Raw genomic sequence first — 22,624 nt, 5'->3', positions numbered from 1 at the left:
ACCTTTTGCAGAATATCAGTCTGTCCCTGATGTTTTTCCTGGAGAGAAGTGGCTTCTTTGCTGCCCTTCTTGACACCAGGCCATCCTCCAAAAGTCTTCGCCTCACTGTGCGTGCAGATGCACTCACACCTGCCTGCTGCCATTCCTGAGCAAGCTCTGTACTGGTGGTGCCCCGATCCCGCAGCTGAATCAACTTTAGGAGACGGTCCTGGCGCTTGCTGGACTTTCTTGGGCACCCTGAAGCCTTCTTCACAACAATTGAACCGCTCTCCTTGAAGTTCTTGATGACCCGATAAATGGTTGATTTAGGTGAAATCTTACTGGCAGCAATATCCTTGCCTGTGAAGCCCTTTTTGTGCAAAGCAATGATGACGGCATGTGTTTCCTTGCAGGTCACCATGGATGACAGAGGAAGAACAATGATTCCAAGCACCACCCTCCTTTTGAAGCTTCCAGTCTGTTATTCGAACTCAATCAGCATGACAGAGTGATCTCCAGCCTTGTCCTCATCAACACTCACACCTGTGTTAACGAGAGAATCACTGACATGATGTCAGCTGGTCCTTTTGTGGCAGGCCTGAAAAGCAGTGGACATTTTTGGGGGGGATTCAGTTCATTTGCATGGCAAAGAGGGACATTGCAAATCTTCTGATCACTCTTCATAACATTCTGGAGTATATGCAAATTGCCATCATACAAACTGAGGCAGCAGACTTTGTGAAAATTAATATTTGTGTCATTCTCAAAACTTTTGGCCACGACTGTATATACAGGTATATTTATATTTTTTAGGACGTCAACTTACTGTTGACAGTTTTTCTCTTGTTATGTCAGTCACTGACAGTCACTCGATTAGCCATGTCAGCTAACTATTTTTAGATTGGTAAGTTAGTCTAGTCAGCTATCTAAACTTGTAGTAATCATGGCCGTATACCAACGTGCTCACAGGGCACGGACCCAGGGGCTCTGACCTCAAGGGGGCCCCCACTCACCGACTGCCTCTCTCACTCACCGACTGCCTCCCACTCAGATATCATTAACATGGCATAAGTCATGGCAAAATGTGTCGAATTGCAGGAAATAAGCTGTTAAACTGCAATTTGTATCTCTCTGTCCCATGGCAAAAGAAGTAGAATTGCATGAAATGTGTAATAAAATTGCAAGATAATATTTTCTCTACTCCCCAATGCAAAATGTGTTGAATTGCAGGAAATTAACTTTAAAACCAAAATTGTTTGCCTGTGAGGTGGGGGCTCCCCGCAACCAAATCTTGCTTAGGGTCCCCAAAAGGCTGGAGCAGGCCCTAAGGTGACATATTCATTTATTTGAACGCAATGACTCAGTCCTGATTTACAGCCTGATTGTGACAACAGACAGACAGAGTGTGAAGTTGTTAAAAAGGTGTTCACCATTACCACCCTGGTCTCACAAATCAGAAGTGAACATCAGAAACCACCTCAAAGAAATATTAACACAGGTGATCAGAAGACTCCTCTGCCGTTGTTTCCGACAAACTAAAGCCCTCTTTAATCTGTCCCATGTGTCTACAAACAGTCCAGTCACAGGTGTCACAAAAGGCCCCCTTCCATGTCAATGTACATTCTCACTGCTGACCTAGGATAATTATTCAAGTGCTGGTACAACAAAGGAGTTTGACTTAACACTTTCCAGTTGACTCTTTCCATGGAGCAAAAAAACCTACAGGTGGCCGGCTTATGGCTTTCTAGGATCCACTATTAAGAGATATAGGCTACATTAAGAAATGATAAAAGAGAGATTGTGCAAAGCCTCTCTCGTTTATTTCAAATAGTTATCAATGATTGTGGCCCCACCCCTCTCCTTTCAACTCCCCAGATGCAAGCCCTGCCCAGGATAAAATGCAGGACAAGCCCAAGCCTCCCACTCCACACAGGAGAAGGGACGGACTGCACAGGAGAGAGTGGAGACATTCATTTACTGCTTCACTGCTTCATAGAGGCAGACAGACCAGACACACACTCACTGACTGCCTCTCTCGCTCACTGACTGCCTCTCTCACTGACTGTCTCTCTCACTTACCGACTGCCTCTCTCACTCACCGACTGCCTCTCTCACTCACCGACTGCCTCTCTCACTCACCGACTGCCTCTCTCACTCACCGACTGCCTCTCTCACTCACTGACTGCCTCTCTCACTCACTGTTGCCTCTTTCTCTCTTCCTCATACACACAGTCTCTCACTCTCCCTTCCCCTCACTCTCTCTCTCACTCTACCTTCCCCTCACTCTGCCTCTCTCACTCACATATACACAGACATACACACACACTCTCTCCCTCTGTCTCCCTCTCTGTTTCTCTCTCTCTCCTCTCTCTCTACACACACACACTCTCTCTGTGACTCGCTCTCCCTATTGCACTTTTACACACACTTACACACAGTCACTCACTCTCCCTCACTCAAGTCATTCTCAGCCAGATAAGCACTGTATTCCAGTCCAGCTGGAGAGAGGAGCATCGCAAGGTGCACACATCGCAGGACAGGACACTGATTGACTCTGCAGCTGGAAAGAAGGACACACGCCAAAAGGAACAGAACAAGGAAAACAACAGAAAGTAACAGATTACTTTTGGCAATGGAATTACAAAATAAATCATTTTAGGGGACAGAGTGAGTAAATAGAGGCTGAGAGAGAAATAGGAGTTTATCATCAGACAGACAAGTAAAGAGACAAAGTAATCTGTGACAGAGGGCTGGTTAGAAGCCCAGGTTCCTCTCTGCTCTATTGACTGGTCCTCAGTGACAGGGTCTGCTGCCTGCTTGATCACCACCCCTTTCCACCTTCAGAGAGAGAGAGACCACTCGACTGGACCACACAGCCTGGGTCTCCAGCCAGCCAGCCAACATGCCTACTGCCTGTGCAAGGTGCACCTTGGGAGTCTGACCCACCATGTGCAGATGGATGCCACCCGTCGCCGGACTCGGTCCTGACCTCGCTGCCATTGGCACTGCCCACGCCGGGCTTCCGCCCCTGCCCAGCGCTGCCTCCCTCAGCCTGCTGTGCCTCACCCTGCTCCTGGTGGCTGGCACGGCTCTGGGGGGCTGCCCACCTGGGGTAGGGCATGAGCCCCTCCAAGTACTGGCGAGGGGCATTAACTGCTCATGGACACTGGAGCGGCACACACGCAGTTACAATCACCTAGAGGGCGATGTCCGACTAAGGCGGCTCTACTCCGCCAACAAATTCTTTCTCTGTATCGACAAAACGGGCAAGGTGGACGGCACCAGACGGAAAAACTACGCTGAAAGTGAGTAAGCTGGCACTATCTCCCCTCTCTATCTCTCCTATGTGATGGAGGAGTGGCGGGATGCCTGTGACACTATATTATATTTTATGGTGGTGTGAACTCTCTTATCTTGCTACTTTTATAGTGGTTCATAGGGGTTTCACTGGTTTATATCAGCCTGTCACTCCTATTTATGTTGTGTTTGGAGCAGGAGGCGTTGCTAGGTAAACTGGGAATACCCAGTGTGGATTAACACACCTCATGGGAAACCCGGCACTGTGTTTACAGCAAGGCAGACTTGAAGAAAGACATAAAGCATCAGTTGGTCATGCAAACTGGGCTTGGGAAAAAAGCTTCAATATCACAGGGGATTAACTTGTCAAAACTGTGTTGAAAGTCCTCTGGTTCAAGGGGCAGCAATTTTCTATTTCTCACAGTTTTCTCACCGATTTTGTTGAGCGCTCGTTAGTGGAATTGTCAGGATAATTTGGAGCCTCTGTGATATAAACTGTTAAGTACAGACCCAGAATCAACCGCTAACAAAGATCACGTGTATGTGAAAACTTCAGACTAGACCAGAGAGCTGGCTTCACTTCCACGTACAGCAGGTGCATTGGGCTCGCCAGCACTGTATAACGTACGGTAGACACTCAGAGAATTTCTACATACCCATGCAAAGTGTAAAGTCTTCTTACACACACACCTATCAATCAATGATTTTCCAAAAAATGCCTTGAACAGATCAGCTCTTTCAACAGCTGCTATTATCTCATCTCGGTATGTTAAGATTCCCCAGATTAGAATGCACTGTATCTGATGTTAGTAATAAGGACACTTGAGAGGAGGGCAGTGCACTGGGCATAGGTGTCACTCACTCCACAATCTCCATCAATGGTGTCTTTCAGACTGTTGACCAGGACAGACGAGTTGTCTCTGGTCATGAACTGGCCTCCCAGTGGCCACTGGACAGCCTTGAGAGGTTTATGCCTTTGACGGTTATATTTATGTATTTAGTCGTTAATGCCTTTTTACACAAGTGGCTGAATCAGGGTTTTTCCATGCTACCGAGGTAACAGCAAGGACTGCCCAGTCAGTCTGCCACTGTGTACAGCCTTTTAACAGTCGGGGACATTTGTTAACCTGCCGGGGCTACTAGACTTCTCGTCTGGCTGACAGTTTTATACCTCACACACACACACACAACATCCATTCACATTGACTTGAATTATCACAATTCAAAATTGTGCTGGTGTTTGTTTTCCCTCAAATGGGGATTCTAATTTTCATGTAGGTAGTTTAGATGTCAGACATAATCATAAAACATTACTCTCTCAGGTCGTACTTATGTTTGACACTTTAAAATCAGATTGGAGCAGGAGCGGAAATCAGGAATTTGCATCGCAATGGAAGTTCTTAAGAGGACTGCAGCTACATGAAGCTTTTTCATGCTGGAAAACAGCAAAAGTGATGCATCTGGATTGGGAGATTTGTGTCTTTCCGTGGTCTTGTCAGAAGTGCTTAGTCAGTTGTACAGAGTGGTTCCCCATGAAAATGTGCAGCCCCCAAATGCAATGCTCTCATACTCTTTAACCACCATCCTCTCATTTCCTGCCCTGGAAAGAACGGTTCTCTATGAACACTACAGCACAGTGAGGGTGTGTACCTGCATGCACCCCTAAAGCTGCACCCTGCCAAACCAGTGGTCATTCGGCCTTGAAATGAGTGAAATGGACCTTATGGTCGTGATGTGGTCATACCTCACAATGAGACGATATGGCCTGGTCTATTCTGAGGTCCAGTTTGGGTTCTGTGTTACCACAGGTCATTGCACCTAGAGAATTCCTTGATATTGATATGGTCACTATGCTTTAGATTAGAGAGGGACGACTGGGCGGAAGCTCTGCATTTTTAATGAGCTTCCACTGACACAGATACAAGACTGCAGCCTCAGTACGACTGTCTCAGTGAAATAGAGTACACATATCTTTAAGGGGCTTGGCTGGCACAGTAGATGTTTGTGTTGTTTTAAGTGACTTGGCTGGCACAGTAGATGTTTGTGTTGAGTTTTAAGTGGCTTGGCTGGCACAGTAGATGTTTGTGTTGAGTTTTAAGTGGCTTGGCTGGCACAGTAGATGTTTGTGTTGAGTTTTAAGTGGCTTGGCTGGCACAGTAGATGTTTGTGTTGAGTTTTAAGTGGCTTGGCTGGCACAGTAGATGTTTGTGTTGAGTTTTAAGTGGCTTGGCTGGCACAGTAGATGTTTGTGTTGAGTTTTAAGTGGCTTGGCTGGCACAGTAGATGTTTGTGATGAGTTTTAAGTGGCTTGGCTGGCACAGTAGATGTTTGTGTTGAGTTTTAAGTGGCTTGGCTGGCACAGTAGATGTTTGTGTTGAGTTTTAAGTGACTTGGCTGGCACAGTAGATGTTTGTGTTGAGTTTTAAGTGGCTTGGCTGGCACAGTAGATGTTTGTGTTGAGTTTTAAGTGGCTTGGCTGGCACAGTAGATGTTTGTGTTGAGTTTTAAGTGGCTTGGCTGGCACAGTAGATGTTTGTGTTGAGTTTTAAGTGGCTTGGCTGGCACAGTAGATGTTTGTGTTGAGTTTTAAGTGGCTTGGCTGGCACAGTAGATGTTTGTGTTGAGTTTTAAGTGGCTTGGCTGGCACAGTAGATGTTTGTGTTGAGTTGACAAAAATGTCTCAAGTGTCTAATAAAACATAAAGAAACAGCAACTACTTTATTATCCAAACATAGATGTAATGTAACCAAATTCTGTGAACACATCACACATGAGCACACGCACACACAAAAACACTCACACACACACACAATCTTGTACAGCTAACCTTGTGGGGACACAATTCAGTCCCATTCAAAATCCTATTTTCCCTAACTTTAAACCTAACCCTAACCCGTACTCTTACCCTAACCCTAATCTTAACCCTAACCGTAACCCAAAAACCTAACCTTAACACTATGTTTGTTTGTTTAGTATTCTTGAAGAAGAATAGCTAAACATGTCCACACACACTCACACACACACACACACACACACACGCACGCACGCACGCACACACACACACACACACACACGCAGCAGACCCCTTGCTCCTTCCCACATGTTTTAATGTTGCTGGTGTGAATGGGGAAGCACAGCTCAGCAGAGCCCTGAATGCTGTCCAGTGCGAGGACCCTCCTTGTTCTCAGTGTTGTGGTCTGTCAACACGGCTACATTGCCCCGACTGCCCTGCTACACCCTCGCCTCACTCAGTTTTTCCAGCCCCTGCTCCCAACCTCTCAGGTGTAAAAACAGTTGGAATTAGTCAACGGGCCCTCTGCTAATTGAGGTTGGAAAATATTGTATCAATCCCAGTGGACCAGAGTATGGAACAGCTGAAGGAAGAGGCTGGGCGAGAGAGAGAGAGAGAGAGAGAGAGAGCTGAAGGTAAGGTAATGTTACGTCTGGTTCTGGTTAGGCATTAGTGGAAGGAAAGGCACATCTTTCTCAGTTTAGAGAGAGAGACAGAGAAAGTGGGGTTAAAGAGAGCAGGGAGCACAGTCTGAGTGCAAAGGGTGAGCAAGGGACTGATAGTCCAAAATCAAAATGGTTGGGATATAATTTCCAATAATTCAACTGTGTATTATACCAGGATAGATGCTGTGATTTGTGTTCACATATTTATGTCGAGATACAATATGATACCGACCCTCTACAGTGACGTTCTTGAAGTCCCGCAGTGGAATATTACACTGAATGACTGAATGATCTGTGGTATATATTGAAATGTAACACTTGTACTGCTCTGGACATGATTTGTGGGCCAGATATCAGTTGCATATTTTTTTTTTATAATTTCAAAGGTGCAGTTCTGTCTGATACAGTAGCATCATGTTCTATCCTGATGCTTTTGAGCACACAGGTCATGTATCAATTCCTGAAACTTGTTATTGTCACAGCCAGACCTAATCCCCACAGGCCACAGCACAGTATTTATAAAACAAATGATCTAGATACCCATCAGCCATGATAAAGTGCCTGTCAAACCGAGCCAATGGTGGAAAGCTTGCAAAAACCTCACTGGCAAAGTAGGCCTTCATATGATTACAAACTACCATGTCACCAAGGCACTAAAGTTGCGTGTTGAAATAATAATAAAAGGAGAGAGATTTATTTTTGACTGATTGGGGTTCAACATGTTTTTCTTTTTAGCAAATGGTAGAGGTACAATGATCGAAGGGCCAAACAAATCAAAGTGTTTACAAAGGCTCTAAAAGTCATTACTCATCATATCCTGTCCCAGGTCATGGGTCAAATCTTTCTAATTAAGCAGAGCACAACAGCTGTCGAGGCTGGACCATCTTCCACACGATAAACCACAGCAGCCAATCACTGAATAGAGAGAATGCTGTTAAGGACCAATAAAATCCCAACACAATGTTTGATATCCCTCGGACTAAGGCTGGCCAACCTTGTTTTCTTCCTTTTTCCTCAGGTCAGTTCCCTATGAAATATAGTTGGCAAGTATGCCAATGTATGAGCCATTTTCACATCTCACTTGAAAATGACCCACTGTTGAAATGAAGGGTGTGGCTAAAGGCATCGAACCGTTGAGCGACCTCCAGGCTATGACACCGCGTTCAACCTGAGGAAATAAGGCCCTGCGACAAGTATAATCAGAGAAGTCATGCTATTTGCCAATTTGCTGTTTTATCTTTCTTCATCTGTGCCATTTTATATATATATATATATATATATATATACACACACAGTGCATTCAGAGAATCTTTTTCCACATTTTGTTATGTTGCAGCCTTATTCGAAAATGTATTAAATTACATTTTTTACTCATCAATCTACACACAATACCCCATAATGACAAAGCAAAAACAGGTTTTCAGAAATCTTAGCAAATGTATTAAACATAAAAAACAGGAATACCTTATTTACTTAAGTATTCAGACCTTTTGCTATGAGACTCAAAATTGAGCTCAGGTGCATCCTGTTGTCATAAGCGTCGTTGTAGGGAGCGGACCAAACTGCAGCAGATATAGTGAACATCTTCTTTTTATTAGAAGGAAAACCAAAAATACACTTACACAAAACAAACGACAAAAAACAGTCCCGTAAGGCTATACAGGGAAACAACCACCCACAAACACAAGAGAAAATTAACCCACTTAAATATGGCCTCCAATTAGAGGCAACAACAACCAGCTGTCTCTAATTGGAGGTCGTTCCAAAACCCCAACATAGAAATAGAAAACCCAGATAAACACATAGAAATAGAAAATATAGAACATACACCGAAACACACAAAACAAACACCCTCTGCCACGCCCTGACCACATTACAATAACAAACAACCCCTTTTACTGTTTTTCAGTGGCAGGGACTGGGAGACTAGTCAGGATTGAGGGAATTAATAAACGGAGCAAAGTACAGAGAGATCCTTGATGAAAACTTGCTCCAGAGTGCTCAGGACCTGAGACTGGGGGCGAAGACTCACATTCCAACAGGACAACGACCCTAAGCACACAGCCAAGACAACATAGGCGTGGCTTCAGGACAAGTCTCTGCATGTACTTGAGTGGCCCAGCCAGAGCCTGGACTTGAACCCGATCGAACATCTCTGGAGAGACCTGAAAATAGCTGTGCAGCGACGCTCCCCATCCAATCTGACAGAGCTTGAGAGGATCTACAGAGAAGAATGGGAGAAACTCCCCAAATACAGGTGTGCCATGCTTGTAGCATAACACCCAAGAAGACTCGAGGCTGTAATCGCTCCGAAAGGTGCTTCAACAATTACTGATTAAAGGACCTGAACACTTATGTTGATGTGATACTTGATAGTTTTTTTTCTATGCATTTGCAAAAAAATCTAAAAACCTGTTTTTGCTTTGTCATTATGGGGTATTGTGTGTAAATAGATTTGCTTAAAATATATATATATTTTAGAATAAGGCTGTAACATAACAAAATGTGGAAACAGTCAAGGGGTCTTGAGAGAGAGAGGGCAGTAAAACTGACCTATCATTGGTGTAAACATGAAGGTAATGTGGACACCTGAGTTTTTCATTGTGATTATTTTTCCATATTGACGATGTTCCTGATAATGAGCCAAGGCAGGAATCCCAACCATTGACTGAATGACTTGTTTATTTCCCTATTTCCCAAATGTATTGTATAACATGTTTGTATTTCCTTGCTTCGGCCTTAAACATTCACTTGGTAGACACTACACTATGCTCTGGGTATTTAGTTAGCCCTTCTGAAGGCGTGAGAAAGTTATATTCTGTCTAAAATATTCTGTCTAACTCCTCCTCATGACTCATCATTAACGCTTAGAGAAGTCAGACGGACTTAGATGTGTGACTGGATCAAAAGCATGGAGAAAAAGCTAAAGAGGGAAGCACCTGGCTAAAGTAAGGACAGGCTGTTTTGAATAGGGAGTTCACACACGTTAATGAGGGTGTGAGAGGGCCGGGGTGTGCTCTGCTTAGTATTGTGGTGGACATTTAAAAGGTAGGAGAGCTGGAGTCTTTCCCACTGCTCATTAGACCTTGTGCAAGGTTTCCTCCAAAGAGTCTAAGGGGCTTCGTAGAGAATCATGGTGCCAACAGGAGGGGAAAATCCCACGAATCCTGCCGCTTTAATCCTTCCGAATAAGGACAGCGGCCCTGGTCCGAGTGGGAAACTATAAAAATCGATCTCTTGCCAGCGGTTCCTGGTATTGGGAGGCAAAAAGCAACAAAAAAACTGCACACACACACACACACACACACACACACACACACACACACACACACACACACACACACACACACACACACACACACACACACACACACACACACACCCTGGGAATGTTGCGGGAAACGTGTGGCAGTGGCACTAATTAGTCTAACCTCACTGGCTTCTAACACCGGAGTTTGATATCATGAATGGCAAGGCTTTTTGGGCAATTAGCAGCTAACAACCGCGGTCTGGCCTCAGCTCTTTTCTGTTACGTACTGAGTTCATCACTGGGTTTATTGAGTCTGACTTTGGCTCCAAGAGCAAACTCCTTTTTACATCCTACCTTTTGTACATCCTGTGGATTTGAAAGAGTACAAAAAGGAGACGATCTCATTGCCAATAAGGAACCCTCTTCTAAAGACTTGAGTAAACGATGTTAAGAGGGTGTCCATTTGCATGGCTGTTTTAATGACGAGGGGAATAAGAGCTTCACACATTATAGACCTTGGAGAGAGTTCATTGCGGAGAACTGAAACAATTACAGTTTGACAGCCTATAAATGAAAGATACAGCGAGACAAGTCATCAAGTGTTCTTGATGCCAGAAAAACCCTGTTCCCCTTGACGATATTCAGCTCCCCTTGACCTTATTCAGCTCTGTCTGATGTTAATCAGCTCCCCCGATGTTATTCAGCTCAGTCTGACCTTATTCAGCTCCGTCTGACATTTTTCAGCTCCGTCTGACGTTATTCAGCTCCGTCTGACGTTATTCAGCTCCGTCTGAGGTTATTCAGCCCCGTCTGACGTTATTCAGCTCAGTCTGACGTTATTCAGCTCAGTCTGACATTATTCAGCTCCGTCTGACGTTATTCAGCTCCGTCTGACGTTATTCAGCTCAGTCTGACGTTATTCAGCTCCGTCTGACGTTATTCAGCTCAGTCTGACGTTATTCAGCTCCGTCTGACGTTATTCAGCTCCGTCTGAAGTTATTCAGCTCAGTCTGACGTTATTCAGCTCCGTCTGACGTTATTCAGCTCCGTCTGACGTTATTCAGCTCAGTATGACGTTATTCAGCTCAGTCTGACGTTATTCAGCTCAGTCTGACGTTATTCAGCTCCGTCTGACGTTATTCAGCTCCGTCTGACGTTATTCAGCTCCGTCTGACGTTATTCAGCTCCGTCTGACGTTATTCAGCTCCGTCTGACGTTATTCAGCTCAGTCTGACGTTATTCAGCTCCGTCTGACGTTATTCAGCTCCGTCTGACGTTATTCAGCTCCGTCTGACGTTATTCAGCTCAGTCTGACGTTATTCAGCTCCGTCTGACGTTATTCAGCTCAGTCTGACGTTATTCAGCTCCGTCTGACGTTATTCAGCTCCGTCTGAGGTTATTCAGCTCCGTCTGACGTTATTCAGCTCAGTCTGACGTTATTCAGCTCCGTCTGACGTTATTCAGCTCCGTCTGACGTTATTCAGCTCAGTCTGACGTTATTCAGCTCAGTCTGACGTTATTCAGCTCCGTCTGACGTTATTCAGCTCCGTCTGACGTTATTCAGCTCAGTCTGACGTTATTCAGCTCAGTCTGACGTTATTCAGCTCCGTCTGACGTTATTCAGCTCCGTCTGACGTTATTCAGCTCAGTCTGACGTTATTCAGCTCAGTCTGACGTTATTCAGCTCCGTCTGACGTTATTCAGCTCCGTCTGACGTTATTCAGCTCAGTCTGACGTTATTCAGCTCCGTCTGACGTTATTCAGCTCAGTCTGACGTTATTCAGCTCCGTCTGACGTTATTCAGCTCCGTCTGACGTTATTCAGCTCAGTCTGACGTTTTTCAGCTCCGTCTGACGTTTTTCAGCTCCGTCTGACGTTATTCAGCTCAGTCTGACGTTATTCAGCTCAGTCTGACGTTATTCAGCTCCGTCTGACGTTATTCAGCTCAGTCTGACGTTATTCAGCTCTGTCTGTCATTATTCAGCTCAGTCTGATGTTATTCAGCTCAGTCTGACGTTATTCAGCTCAGTCTGACGTTATTCAGCTCAGTCTGACGTTATTCAGCTCAGTCTGACGTTATTCAGCTCTGTCTGACATTATTCAGCTCAGTCTGACGTTATTATTCAGCTCTGACGTTATTCAGCTCCGTCTGACGTTATTCAGCTCCGTCTGACGTTATTCAGCTCCGTCTGACGTTATTCAGCTCAGTCTGACGTTATTCAGCTCCGTCCGACGTTATTCAGCTCCGTCTGACGTTATTCAGCTCCGTCTGACGTTATTCAGCTCAGTCTGACAATATTCAGCTCAGTCTGACGTTATTAAGATCGGTCTGATGTTTATTCAGCTCTTGTCTGATGTTATTCAGCTCTGTCTGCTGGCTACCTTGACTAATATACTCTAGCTAATAGAGTTCAAACCATGCTCCCTAAATGATTTTCCCTGCTTATACATCATTTTAATGACCTACAATACATTACAGTGGGCATTGCAGTGTTTTACACGGACTGTTACTTTTCAGAGGGGAGTAGAGCTCAGCGTTTTCCTCAATGAGAGGTCATTAGCACTGTTATTATTAGAGGGGTTTTTGTGAAAGGCGTAAAGTAAGTATTCATTAGATCGGCTGGGAACCGCCAGTCAGCCAGTCTTATTCAGGCAGCAGCACCATACAGTATGTTTTGAATCATCATCTGCCAAAGGAAATATTGTCACCAGCACTCAGGCCGCTCCATAACACGGAGAGGGAGACATGGACTCAACCCCGGTGCTGCGAGGCTCTGCGAGGCTCTGCGAGGCTCTGCGAGGCTCTGCGAGGCTCTGCGAGGTGGAAGACGAGGGCAGGCCAACTGTCAGAGTTTTAATGGTTTTATTTTGACCTTTTTGAATAAAGAGTCTCACATCATCGTCTTGGAAAGAGCTGTTGGCCCTGGAAGAGAAGAGGAGATAGCAAAAATAATATTTTAAGGAAAAAAGAGGCACAACCTGGCATCATTGAAATCAGGTAATGCCTGACTGGAGAGTTTAAAAGTGTACAAATTTGACCTGCAATCACAGGGTCCTGGATGTGAGTAACAAATGGTAAAAGGAAGAAGGCAATATCATTTAAGAATGCGTAGTCGGCACACCTGCCGATTGTTGGCTAACTTGCCCACCCATTAGACAGATATTCCTGGATTGCATCATTAAAGGAAGCAACAAGCAACCATAAAATAGGGCAAGGTTTGGATGCCACGCGCCCCTACACTCACGTAAATCTGGTCCTTCGCCTCCCCACCCTTTCCTACTTACAGCAGTCTGGGGCCCGGCCTGAGAGACCCACCCGCCTTGCCTCATCTGTCTGTGGAGGGAGGAGAGGCGTTGTGTGGAAAGCTCTCTGGACCCAAGTCCCTCACATCAACAACCTGCGTGCATGGCTGGGAGTAAATATTAACCTGCTGTCAGGCAACTGAAAGAGAGATTCATTGACTGCTACTATGTGTGTAATAGAGTGTATATCTGGCTAATTACAACACCTCCACAGGGAAGTCACATTGTGTCACGGTGAAATATACTGGAAATGACAGATTTACATGGACATAGTGGTCTATTTTTACTACTAGGCCTTATCTTTACACCATGTCGCTATGACTCCCAAGCTCCTCCTGTGTGAGACAGCGGATGTGATTTCACAGATTACAGGAGTGAACCCTGACCCCTCTGCAGTCCTAGGCCACACCCAGAATATTGATACAATATTCAAGATAGGAGGAATACCTTGACATAGTTTCGTATGCCCACACAAAGTCGAGCAGGTTTAAAGTTTCTGTCTGATGTACTATAACCTTCATAGCCATTTCTGGAAGGGGATAATGAATGCAAATGTAAAAGTGTAAAAACAGCAACTCCCCAGGTTTGGCATACCATCAGGTTTAGACGATGCACCTCACCTCCCTGTAGAAATGCATTACACACGCATCCCCTGTACCTGTTTTGTATCTGAGGGAGCATTTAGCTAAGTGAAAATGAGCAGGATGTGAGTAGCGTGTAAAAGTTCTTTGTGAACTTGCACGTGTGTGTTTTATAGAATGGATTGCAGTGTTTATTCTTGTGCCATTGTAGGAGCATGATGTGGACTCTACACTGAGAAAGATGTGCCTTTCCTTCCACTAATGCTAATCAGAACCAGACTTTACCTCAGTAGATTCAGTCTCTCTCTCTCTCTCTCTCTCTCTCTCTCTCTCTCTCTCTCTCTCTCTCTCTCTCTCTCTCTCTCTCTCTCTCTCTCTCTCTCTCTCTCTCTCTCTCTCTCTCTCTCTCTCTCTCTCTCTCTCTCTCTCTCTCTCTCTCTCTCTCTCTCTCTCTCTCTCTCTCTCTCTCTCTCTCTCTCTCTCTCTCTCTCTCTCTCTCTCTCTCTCTCTCTCTCTCTCTCTCTCTCTCTCTCTCTCTCTCTATGTAGGAGCTCATGCTCTTCATTAAAGCACATTGGGTGGTAACAAAGCATTGGAGTATCAGTGGGCTTTCTCCACAGACGGCTGCAGTAAGGAAGTACACTCAATCAGAAGGATTTCAATCTAAAACAAACCAGCACCTCATTGAGCAGTTACAGTAATGATTCCTGCCTATAGCTTATTCTGACGGAATATTATGAATGAGGCAGAGGGAGTGTACTGTAACATTACTTTCATATGGGACGGTGCATTAATATATCAGATAACTAAGCATTTATTCAGAAATGACTATGACTCATGAAGAATTGGAGTTGGTTAACAATGTGGCACAGAGAACAGGTGATGAAACCCCCCCGAAGCCTGCAGCCATCCGTAGCAAGGCATCCCCAGACAGAATATTTAGATGTGTTTAAAATTGCAGGCTTTCGCCACATCTTTGCCAGTGACAGTTGCAGCGGCTGCAACATGAGCTGGTTGACGTGAATGTGTGTGTGTGTGTGTGTGTGTGTGTGTGTGTGTGTGTGTGTGTGTGTGTGGTGGCTGGGATGAGCCGACAGGGTCTAGATGCCAGCCCCATTCCCCCTCCTCTCTCTCTCCTCCCCTGCAGTGGATAGGATTGGGGTCAGGGCCCTTTGGCCAGTGGAGCTAGTGACAGTTCTGACAGGGCCCTGATTTCCCTCTTGTGCCGCCTGTCACCTCCCTGTCTGCCCGTCTCATTTTAATAATGTAAATACGGGGCAAACTGAGGCCAGGGAGACGACTCTGTATAATATTCATCCAGTGGAACTTTCTACTTCTCTGAAGTTAACTTGATGAGCCACCCAACCTCATCCCCTGCCACTCAAAGAGACACACACCTCGTCTCATCCTGGTTGTCATGGCAACACCGTCCCTATTTTGTCCAGAGTCCTGGATAAGTTGGAAACAGGGAGGTTCAGAAGAAACCCAAATAAGCCAGAGGTCATCACTGGACCGGTTAGGGTTAATTAAGGCTAAAGGGAACTAAGTGGAGTTCAAATGAGTTCATGAAATAGCATGTATTCTGATAGCATGATAATTGGGTTTGTAAACACGAGCGTCAAGTTCTCGCTGTTCCTAAGTTATGAAACCCCACTGTTTAACCTGACATTATCTGTTTAAGTTTAGATGCGCCTGCTCCTGAATCAGTGTTGCACGTTTTGCAGCCAAAGATGAAGGTAGGAAATGGTAAACAAGCCCTTGTTTTCCTCTGGTTCTGTTTCCAGTCAGAGGGGGCTGCCTGTGCCTGTGTCTGGACAGCAAACCAGCTGCAGATGCAACTCCAACTGTAATTTAGTGGCCCCCTTTTGATAGTAAAGTGCAGGAAACTGCAGAAGCCGTGAGTCACAAAGCGCGGGGCGAATCTGCTCGTAACTATCTGTGAAGCCTTTGACAGCCTCTCGCTCGTTACGGATGTGATGCATGATTTCAAGGCATTGCGCTCCTTCTCTCTCCCTGATTAAAGAAAACCCCCTCCGTACCACACAGACGCAGACAGATGACCACACTGTGGCTCAGTTAACCCCTTTCACCCCTCCAATCCCTCAGTCGCCCCACGACCCGCACCACTGCACCCCGGGGCTGCCACCCATGCCTCTTGGTTTCATCAGTACAGGGCGATTGTTGTCTGATTGTTCATGCTGGAGGGATTTAATGGGGTCACAGCATAGTCTTAGCAGACCTGAGGAACTCACTGTTTATAATACCACTTGTTGCATGTTGGCATTCCAAGTATGAGCACGTCTTCCATATGGCTGTGTTTACAGATGACATGATTAGCTATCTGTGTGGCAGGGCGGGAGGTCTCCCATACAAACCTCTTTTACTGCATACCCTATCTTGAATGACTAATGTTTGTAATAGTTTACAACAAGTTATTTGATGTTCAGTATCTGCATAGCTAGGCCCAGTACATCAGCGGCAACCCAACTTAATGGTAATGTGCACTGTTAGTCTGTTTTCTTCAGTGTTGTTTTTGAGATTTACTGTTGTAGAATTTTACTATGTGTCTTTGGGTTGGGCAATTCTAGTTATGGGTCAGGATTCTGAGGGATTTGCCCTGTCTTACTGTGGATGAATCAGACAGACTGAGGATCTCTGCTTGGAGGGGATGGGGTAATTGGTCACATTTGACCCTGGTCTACCAGACTGTGAGAACGTGTGTTTTATCTGCAAGAGGTAATTGGTTAATTCAACACTTCCGCAGCTCTGCTAGATAGTCGTTCACCGAGTGGGGCTGGGGTGGAGAGAGAGAGAGAGAGAGAGAGAGAGAGAGAGAGTGTGGCGGTGGACAAGGGACAAACTGTGTATGTGATGTCCAGGGACAAACTGTGTATGTGATGTCCAGGGACAAACTGTGTATGTGATGTCCAGGGACAAACTGTGTATGTGATGTCCAGGGACAAACTGTGTATGTGATGTCCAGGGACAAACTATGTATGTGATGTCCAGGGACAAACTATGTATGTGATGTCCAGGGACAAACTGTGTATGTGATGTCCAGGGACAAACTGTGTATGTGATGTCCAGGGACAAACTGTGTATGTGATGTCCAGGGACAAACTGTGTATGTGATGTCCAGGGACAAACTGTGTATGTGATGTCCAGGGACAAACTATGTATGTGATGTCCAGGGACAAACTATGTATGTGATGTCCAGGGACAAACTATGTATGTGATGTCCAGGGACAAACTGTGTATGTGATGTCCAGGGACAAACTGTGTATGTGATGTCCAGGGACAAACTGTGTATGTGATGTCCAGGGACAAACTGTGTATGTGATGTCCAGGGACAAACTGTGTATGTGATGTCCAGGGACAAACTATGTATGTGATGTCCAGGGACAAACTGTGTATGTGATGTCCAGGGACAAACTATGTATGTGATGTCCAGGGACAAACTGTGTATGTGATGTCCAGGGACAAACTGTGTATGTGATGTCCAGGGACAAACTGTGTATGCGATGTCCAGGGACAAACTATGTATGCGATGTCCAGGGACAAACTGTGTATGTGATGTCCAGGGACAAACTATATATGTGATGTCCAGGGACAAACTGTGTATGTGATGTCCAGGGACAAACTGTGTATGTGATGTCCAGGGACAAACTGTGTATGTGATGTCCAGGGACAAACTGTGTATGTGATGTCCAGGGACAAACTGTGTATGTGATGTCCAGGGACAAACTGTGTATGTGATGTCCAGGGACAATGGCAGGCTATGGAACTCTCCATGGCCATCTATACATGGTTATCAGCTGTATCTGTCTCATGTCTTACACAATGTCCAATAGATTGATGTAGACTGATAAAACAATGGACTGATAAACTATAATGGTGTGTGGCTGTCCCAAGTATTCAAATGTAGGTCTTTGATGGAAATGCAAAATCTAAGTGCAATTTTAAGAAAATGTTTAGCCGAGGGGAAGGATTGTCTGGCAATGATTCAGTCCAAGTTCATATAGTACAACACTAGCTGCCAGGTTTCTGCAATTGTAAAACAACTGTGGGTTCTTGAAAAGTATTATATAAGTCCCATTTATTATTATTATTATTATTATTATTATAATAATGTACCATATCATAACTTCTAACTAGTACGATAGAGTCTGATATCCCCACATAGAGGGAAACAGAATGACTTAACCTAAATCCATTTGTCACCAACAACATTTGTCCTCCAAAATCTTGGGCAGTTTGAAAAAAAACCGTTCATTTCATACTGCTTAGTCTTTTGTGTTCATTTGTGCTTCTTTACTTTAGAGAAGTATCGCAATGCAAATTACAATGTGAATGAGCATCGTTGGTAAGTTAAAAATTCTCCATCGGGGAAGCCATGCCCACACGAAAAGAAAAACTCCCCAATCTGAAAACAAAACGCCGGACTGTAAAAAAGCTAAAGTTACCAGAGTGAGACAATGTCTCGACGGTCCCATCAAGAGGACCATTCATAAACGCAGGGCTCCCAGTTTAGGAGAGCCAGCGAGTGAGCCAGATAGAGTGGGGCCCACGCTGGCCTTGTCTTTTTGTCCCCAGCTGACCCTTGCTCTCCTGCTTGGCCTCTGTGCTCCTCACCTGGCCTGTCCCAGCACCGCCGAAACAGGATACCTGTCATTTGCTTTAATGGCCTTTGAAGGACCTGGCTAATCCCCCGAGCACTTCTCCCAGCAGCAGCAGTATAAAGGGGAAACTGGGCCGAGTGCTGTGCGGGTCATGAAACTGTACCAGAGAGGGATTGTGTGCTAGAGAATGTCACCCCTCACATCCGCGGCCGAGGGAGTGTGAGAGTCAGTTTTCACCTGAGCACTAACCCGTTCACACACACACACACACGTTATGTTCTTCTATCCTTACTGGGACTTAAAATTAATTTCCATTCAAAATCCTATTTTCCCTAACCCCTAAACCTAAACATAACCCTAACCCTTACCCTTACCACAACCCTAACCTTAATCCTAACCTTAAACTGTAACCCTAAATCTAACTCTTAACCATAACCCTAAACCTAACTCCTAAGCTTAAAATAGCCTTTGTCCTCAAGGGGATGTGGGAAATGTCCCCCAAAAGGGAGAATTTTCCTTGTTTTACTATCCTTGTGGGGACTTTTGGGGATTTTAGGTCCCCATAAGGATACAAGAACAAACCAACCCCCACACACACACACACAGCAGAAGCCCGTTCTGGTCTGCACTCAGAGGGTTAGAGTAAAATAGAGCCGGAATAGGGATGAATTCATGTTTCCGTACTAGTAGCATGTCATACAAGTAGTATTTAATTTGACATTGAATGCTCATTCGTCAACTGCTGGCATTATACTGCATGACTTGTGCTGTGGGCTTGTAAAACTATACTGGGTATGACATTGTCAAAGGGGTGTTTGTTTATAAGATAAAACAACTCAACCATACCGTAGAACTGTAAAGCACCCTGCAAAAAGAGCCAGGATCATAGGTTAGATGCATTCAGATCAGAGAATCACAGTTGCACTTCATTATCATCTGGGGATGTTGTGTAAACTATTTTGAGTAAGCATTGCATTATTTGTTTATCTCGATACTGTCATGTGGAATGTTCTATGATTTGCACATGCCATTGAAATACGTAGTTTTGTCTGTGCAAAATCTGTAAAAAAAAAAATTACCGTGTCCCGCTGGCCATCTTTTGAAAACGATTGATATCCGTAGGACCATAAATAGAGAAAAACGTTTCAACAATAAAATGACATAAGTCTACCCACAGCCCCATATCACTGCACATTCCCCATCACTTCCCATACTACTGGTCTATGCGGAGCTGTCCAGTGTGTATGGGACATCCGTGCAAGCCTATCCCAACACATACAGATAGCTCAGCAGTGAGTGAGTGTCGACTGATAGATTAAAAGTCAGTAGGCAAATAATGTAATCAGGCCCATCGGCGCTCTCATCCCCCAAGAGGAATGTGGGAACAACAGTGGAGATCTGGGTAGGGAAGGAGCAAGCTCTGCCAGCTCTTTTCTTCTTGTTCTCCTGTTCTCCATTCTGTCAATTGTCCGTTGTTGTTCCGTGTTCTTGGCCATATACGAAGGAAACACACAGACACCGTCACACCCGGACAGGCCTTCCTCTCACTCTGTTTCAATTTCCTCCAGGTACCTCATTGACTACACAACATATTGCATATGTCATGTAAATAGAATGGCTATTTCTATACATGATCTAGTCACATTATTGTTCACGCATGCATGTCATCAGCAGGCAGGGTAGTGTTCACTGTACTGTACACATGAAGTCATCAGCAGGGAGGGTATTGTATAGATCCTCACATTGTACAGAGACACCGTACAAGACACATGTAAGTCCTCAGACAGACACAGGGTTTTGGCATGTGTGTATAGTAGTGGTGTGTGTAGTAGTGGTGTGTAGTAGTGGTAGTGGTGTGTGTGGTAGTGGTGTGTGTAGTAGTGGTAGTGGTGTGTATAGTAGTGGTGTGTGTAGTAGTGGTGTGTGTAGTAGTGGTAGTGGTGTGTGTAGTAGTGGTGTGTGGTTGTGGTGTGTGTGGTAGTGGTGTGTGTAGTAGTGGTATGTTTAGTAGTGATGTGTGGTAGTGGTGTGTAGTGGTAGTGGTGTGTGTAGTAGTGGTATGTTTAGTAGTGATGTGTGGTAGTGGTGTGTAGTGGTGTGTAGTAGTGGTGTGTGTAGTAGTGGTGTGTGGTAGGGGTGTGTGTAGTAGTGGTGTGTGTAGTAGTGATGTGTGGTTGTGGTATGTGTAGTAGTGATGTGTGGTAGTGGTGTGTGTAGTAGTGGTGTGTAGTAGTGGTGTGTGTAGTAGTGGTGTGTGGTAGGGGTGTGTGTAGTAGTGGTGTGTAGTAGTGGTGTGTGTAGTAGTGGTAGTGGTGTGTGGTAGTGGTGTGTGTAGTAGTGGTGTGTGTAGTAGTGATGTGTGGTTGTGGTAAGTGTAGTAGTGATGTGTGGTAGTGGTGTGTGTAGTAGTAGTGTGTGGTAGGGGTGTGTGTAGTAGTGGTATGTGTAGTAGTGGTGTGTAGTAGTGGTATGTGTAGTAGTGGTGTGTAGTAGTGGTGTGTGTAGTAGTGGTGTGTGGTAGGGGTGTGTGTAGTAGTGCTGTGTAGTAGCGGTGTGTGTAGTAGTGGTGTGTGGTAGTGGTGTGTGGTAGTGGTGTGTGCAGTAGTGGTGTGTGGTAGTGGTGTGTGTAGTAGTGGTGTGTGTAGTAGTGGTGTGTGGTTGTGGTGTGTGTAGTAGTGGTGTGTAGTAGTGGTGTGTGGTAGTGGTGTGTGTAGTAGTGGTGTGTGGTAGGGGTGTGTGTAGTAGTGATTTGTGGTAGTGGTGTGTGGTAGGGGTGTGTGTAGTAGTGGTGTGTGGTAGGGGTGTGTGTAGTAGTGGTGTGTGGTAGTGGTGTGTAGTAGTGGTGTGTGTAGTAGTGGTGTGTGGTGGGGTGTGTGTAGTAGTGGTGTGTAGTAGTGGTAGTGGTGTGTGGTAGTGGTGTGTGGTAGGGGTGTGTGGTAGGGGTGTGTGGTAGTGGTGTGTGTAGTAGTGGTGTGTGGTAGTGGTGTGTGGTAGGGGTGTGTGTAGTAGTGGTGTGTGGTAGGGGTGTGTGTAGTAGTGGTGTGTGTTAGGGATGTGTGTAGTAGTGGTGTGTGTAGTAGGGGTGTGTAGTAGTGGTGTGTAGTAGTGGTGTGTGTAGTAGTGGTGTGTGTAGTAGTGGTGTGTAGTAGTAGTGTGTGTAGTAGTGGTGTGTAGTAGTGGTGTGTGTAGTAGTGGTGTGTGTAGTAGTGGTGTGTGGTAGGGGTGTGTGTAGTAGTGGTGTGTGGTAGGGGTGTGTGGTAGGGGTGTGTGGTTGTGGTGTGTGTGGTAGTGGTGTGTGGTAGTGGTGTGTGGTAGTGGTGTGTGGTAGTGATGTGTGGTAGTGATGTGTGGTAGGGGTGTGTATAGTAGTGGTGTGTGGTAGGGGTGTGTGTAGTAGTGGTGTGTGTAGTAGTGGTGTGTGGTTGTGGTGTGTGTAGTAGTGGTGTGTGGTTGTGGTGTGTGTAGTAGTGGTGTGTGGTTGTGGTGTGTGTAGTAGTGGTGTGTGGTAGGGGTGTGTGTAGTAGTGGTGTGTGGTTGTGGTGTGTGTAGTAGTGGTGTGTGGTTGTGGTGTGTGTAGTAGTGGTGTGTGGTTGTGGTGTGTGTGGTAGTGGTGTGTGTAGTAGTGGTGTGTGTAGTAGTGGTGTGTAGTTGTGGTGTGTGTAGTAGTGGTGTGTGGTTGTGGTGTGTGTAGTAGTGGTGTGTGGTTGTGGTGTGTGTAGTAGTGGTGTGTGGTAGGGGTGTGTGTAGTAGTGGTGTGTGGTAGTGGTGTGTGGTAGGGGTGTGTGTAGTAGTGGTGTGTGTAGTAGTGGTGTGTGTAGTAGTGGTGTGTGGTAGTGGTGTGTGTAGTAGTGGTGTGTGTAGTAGTGGTGTGTGTAGTAGTGGTGTGTGGTAGGGGTGTGTGTAGTAGTGGTGTGTAGTAGTGATGTGTGTAGTAGTGGTGTGTGTAGTAGTGGTGTGTGGTTGTGGTGTGTGGTAGGGGTGTGTGTAGTAGTGGTGTGTAGTAGTGATGTGTGTAGTTGTGGTGTGTGTAGTAGTGGTGTGTGGTTGTGGTGTGTGTAGTAGTGGTGTGTGGTAGGGGTGTGTGGTAGGGGTGTGTGGTAGTGGTGTGTGGTAGGGGTGTGTGGTAGGGGTGTGTAGTA

At 45.4% G+C, this 22,624-nt stretch overlaps 1 protein-coding gene across 1 annotated transcript in view; it reads left to right on the top strand.

Moving 5' to 3' along the window:
• Nucleotides 1–2,873: 2,873 nt before the first annotated feature.
• The window catches only part of LOC115192647 (fibroblast growth factor 10-like), a 31,417-nt gene continuing 11,666 nt past the window's right edge, over nucleotides 2,874–22,624 (top strand). Inside the window, exon 1 of the mRNA XM_029751401.1 lies at nucleotides 2,874–3,284. Within this exon, the coding sequence (XP_029607261.1) occupies nucleotides 2,927–3,284 (358 nt within the window). The 5' untranslated portion in view covers nucleotides 2,874–2,926. The remainder of the gene's footprint in view (nucleotides 3,285–22,624) is intronic.

The sequence above is a fragment of the Salmo trutta genome, chromosome 4 (assembly GCF_901001165.1).
Source record: "Salmo trutta chromosome 4, fSalTru1.1, whole genome shotgun sequence".
Classification (NCBI taxonomy): Eukaryota; Metazoa; Chordata; class Actinopteri; order Salmoniformes; family Salmonidae; genus Salmo; species Salmo trutta.
This window is presented reverse-complemented; position numbering and strand designations above follow the sequence as displayed.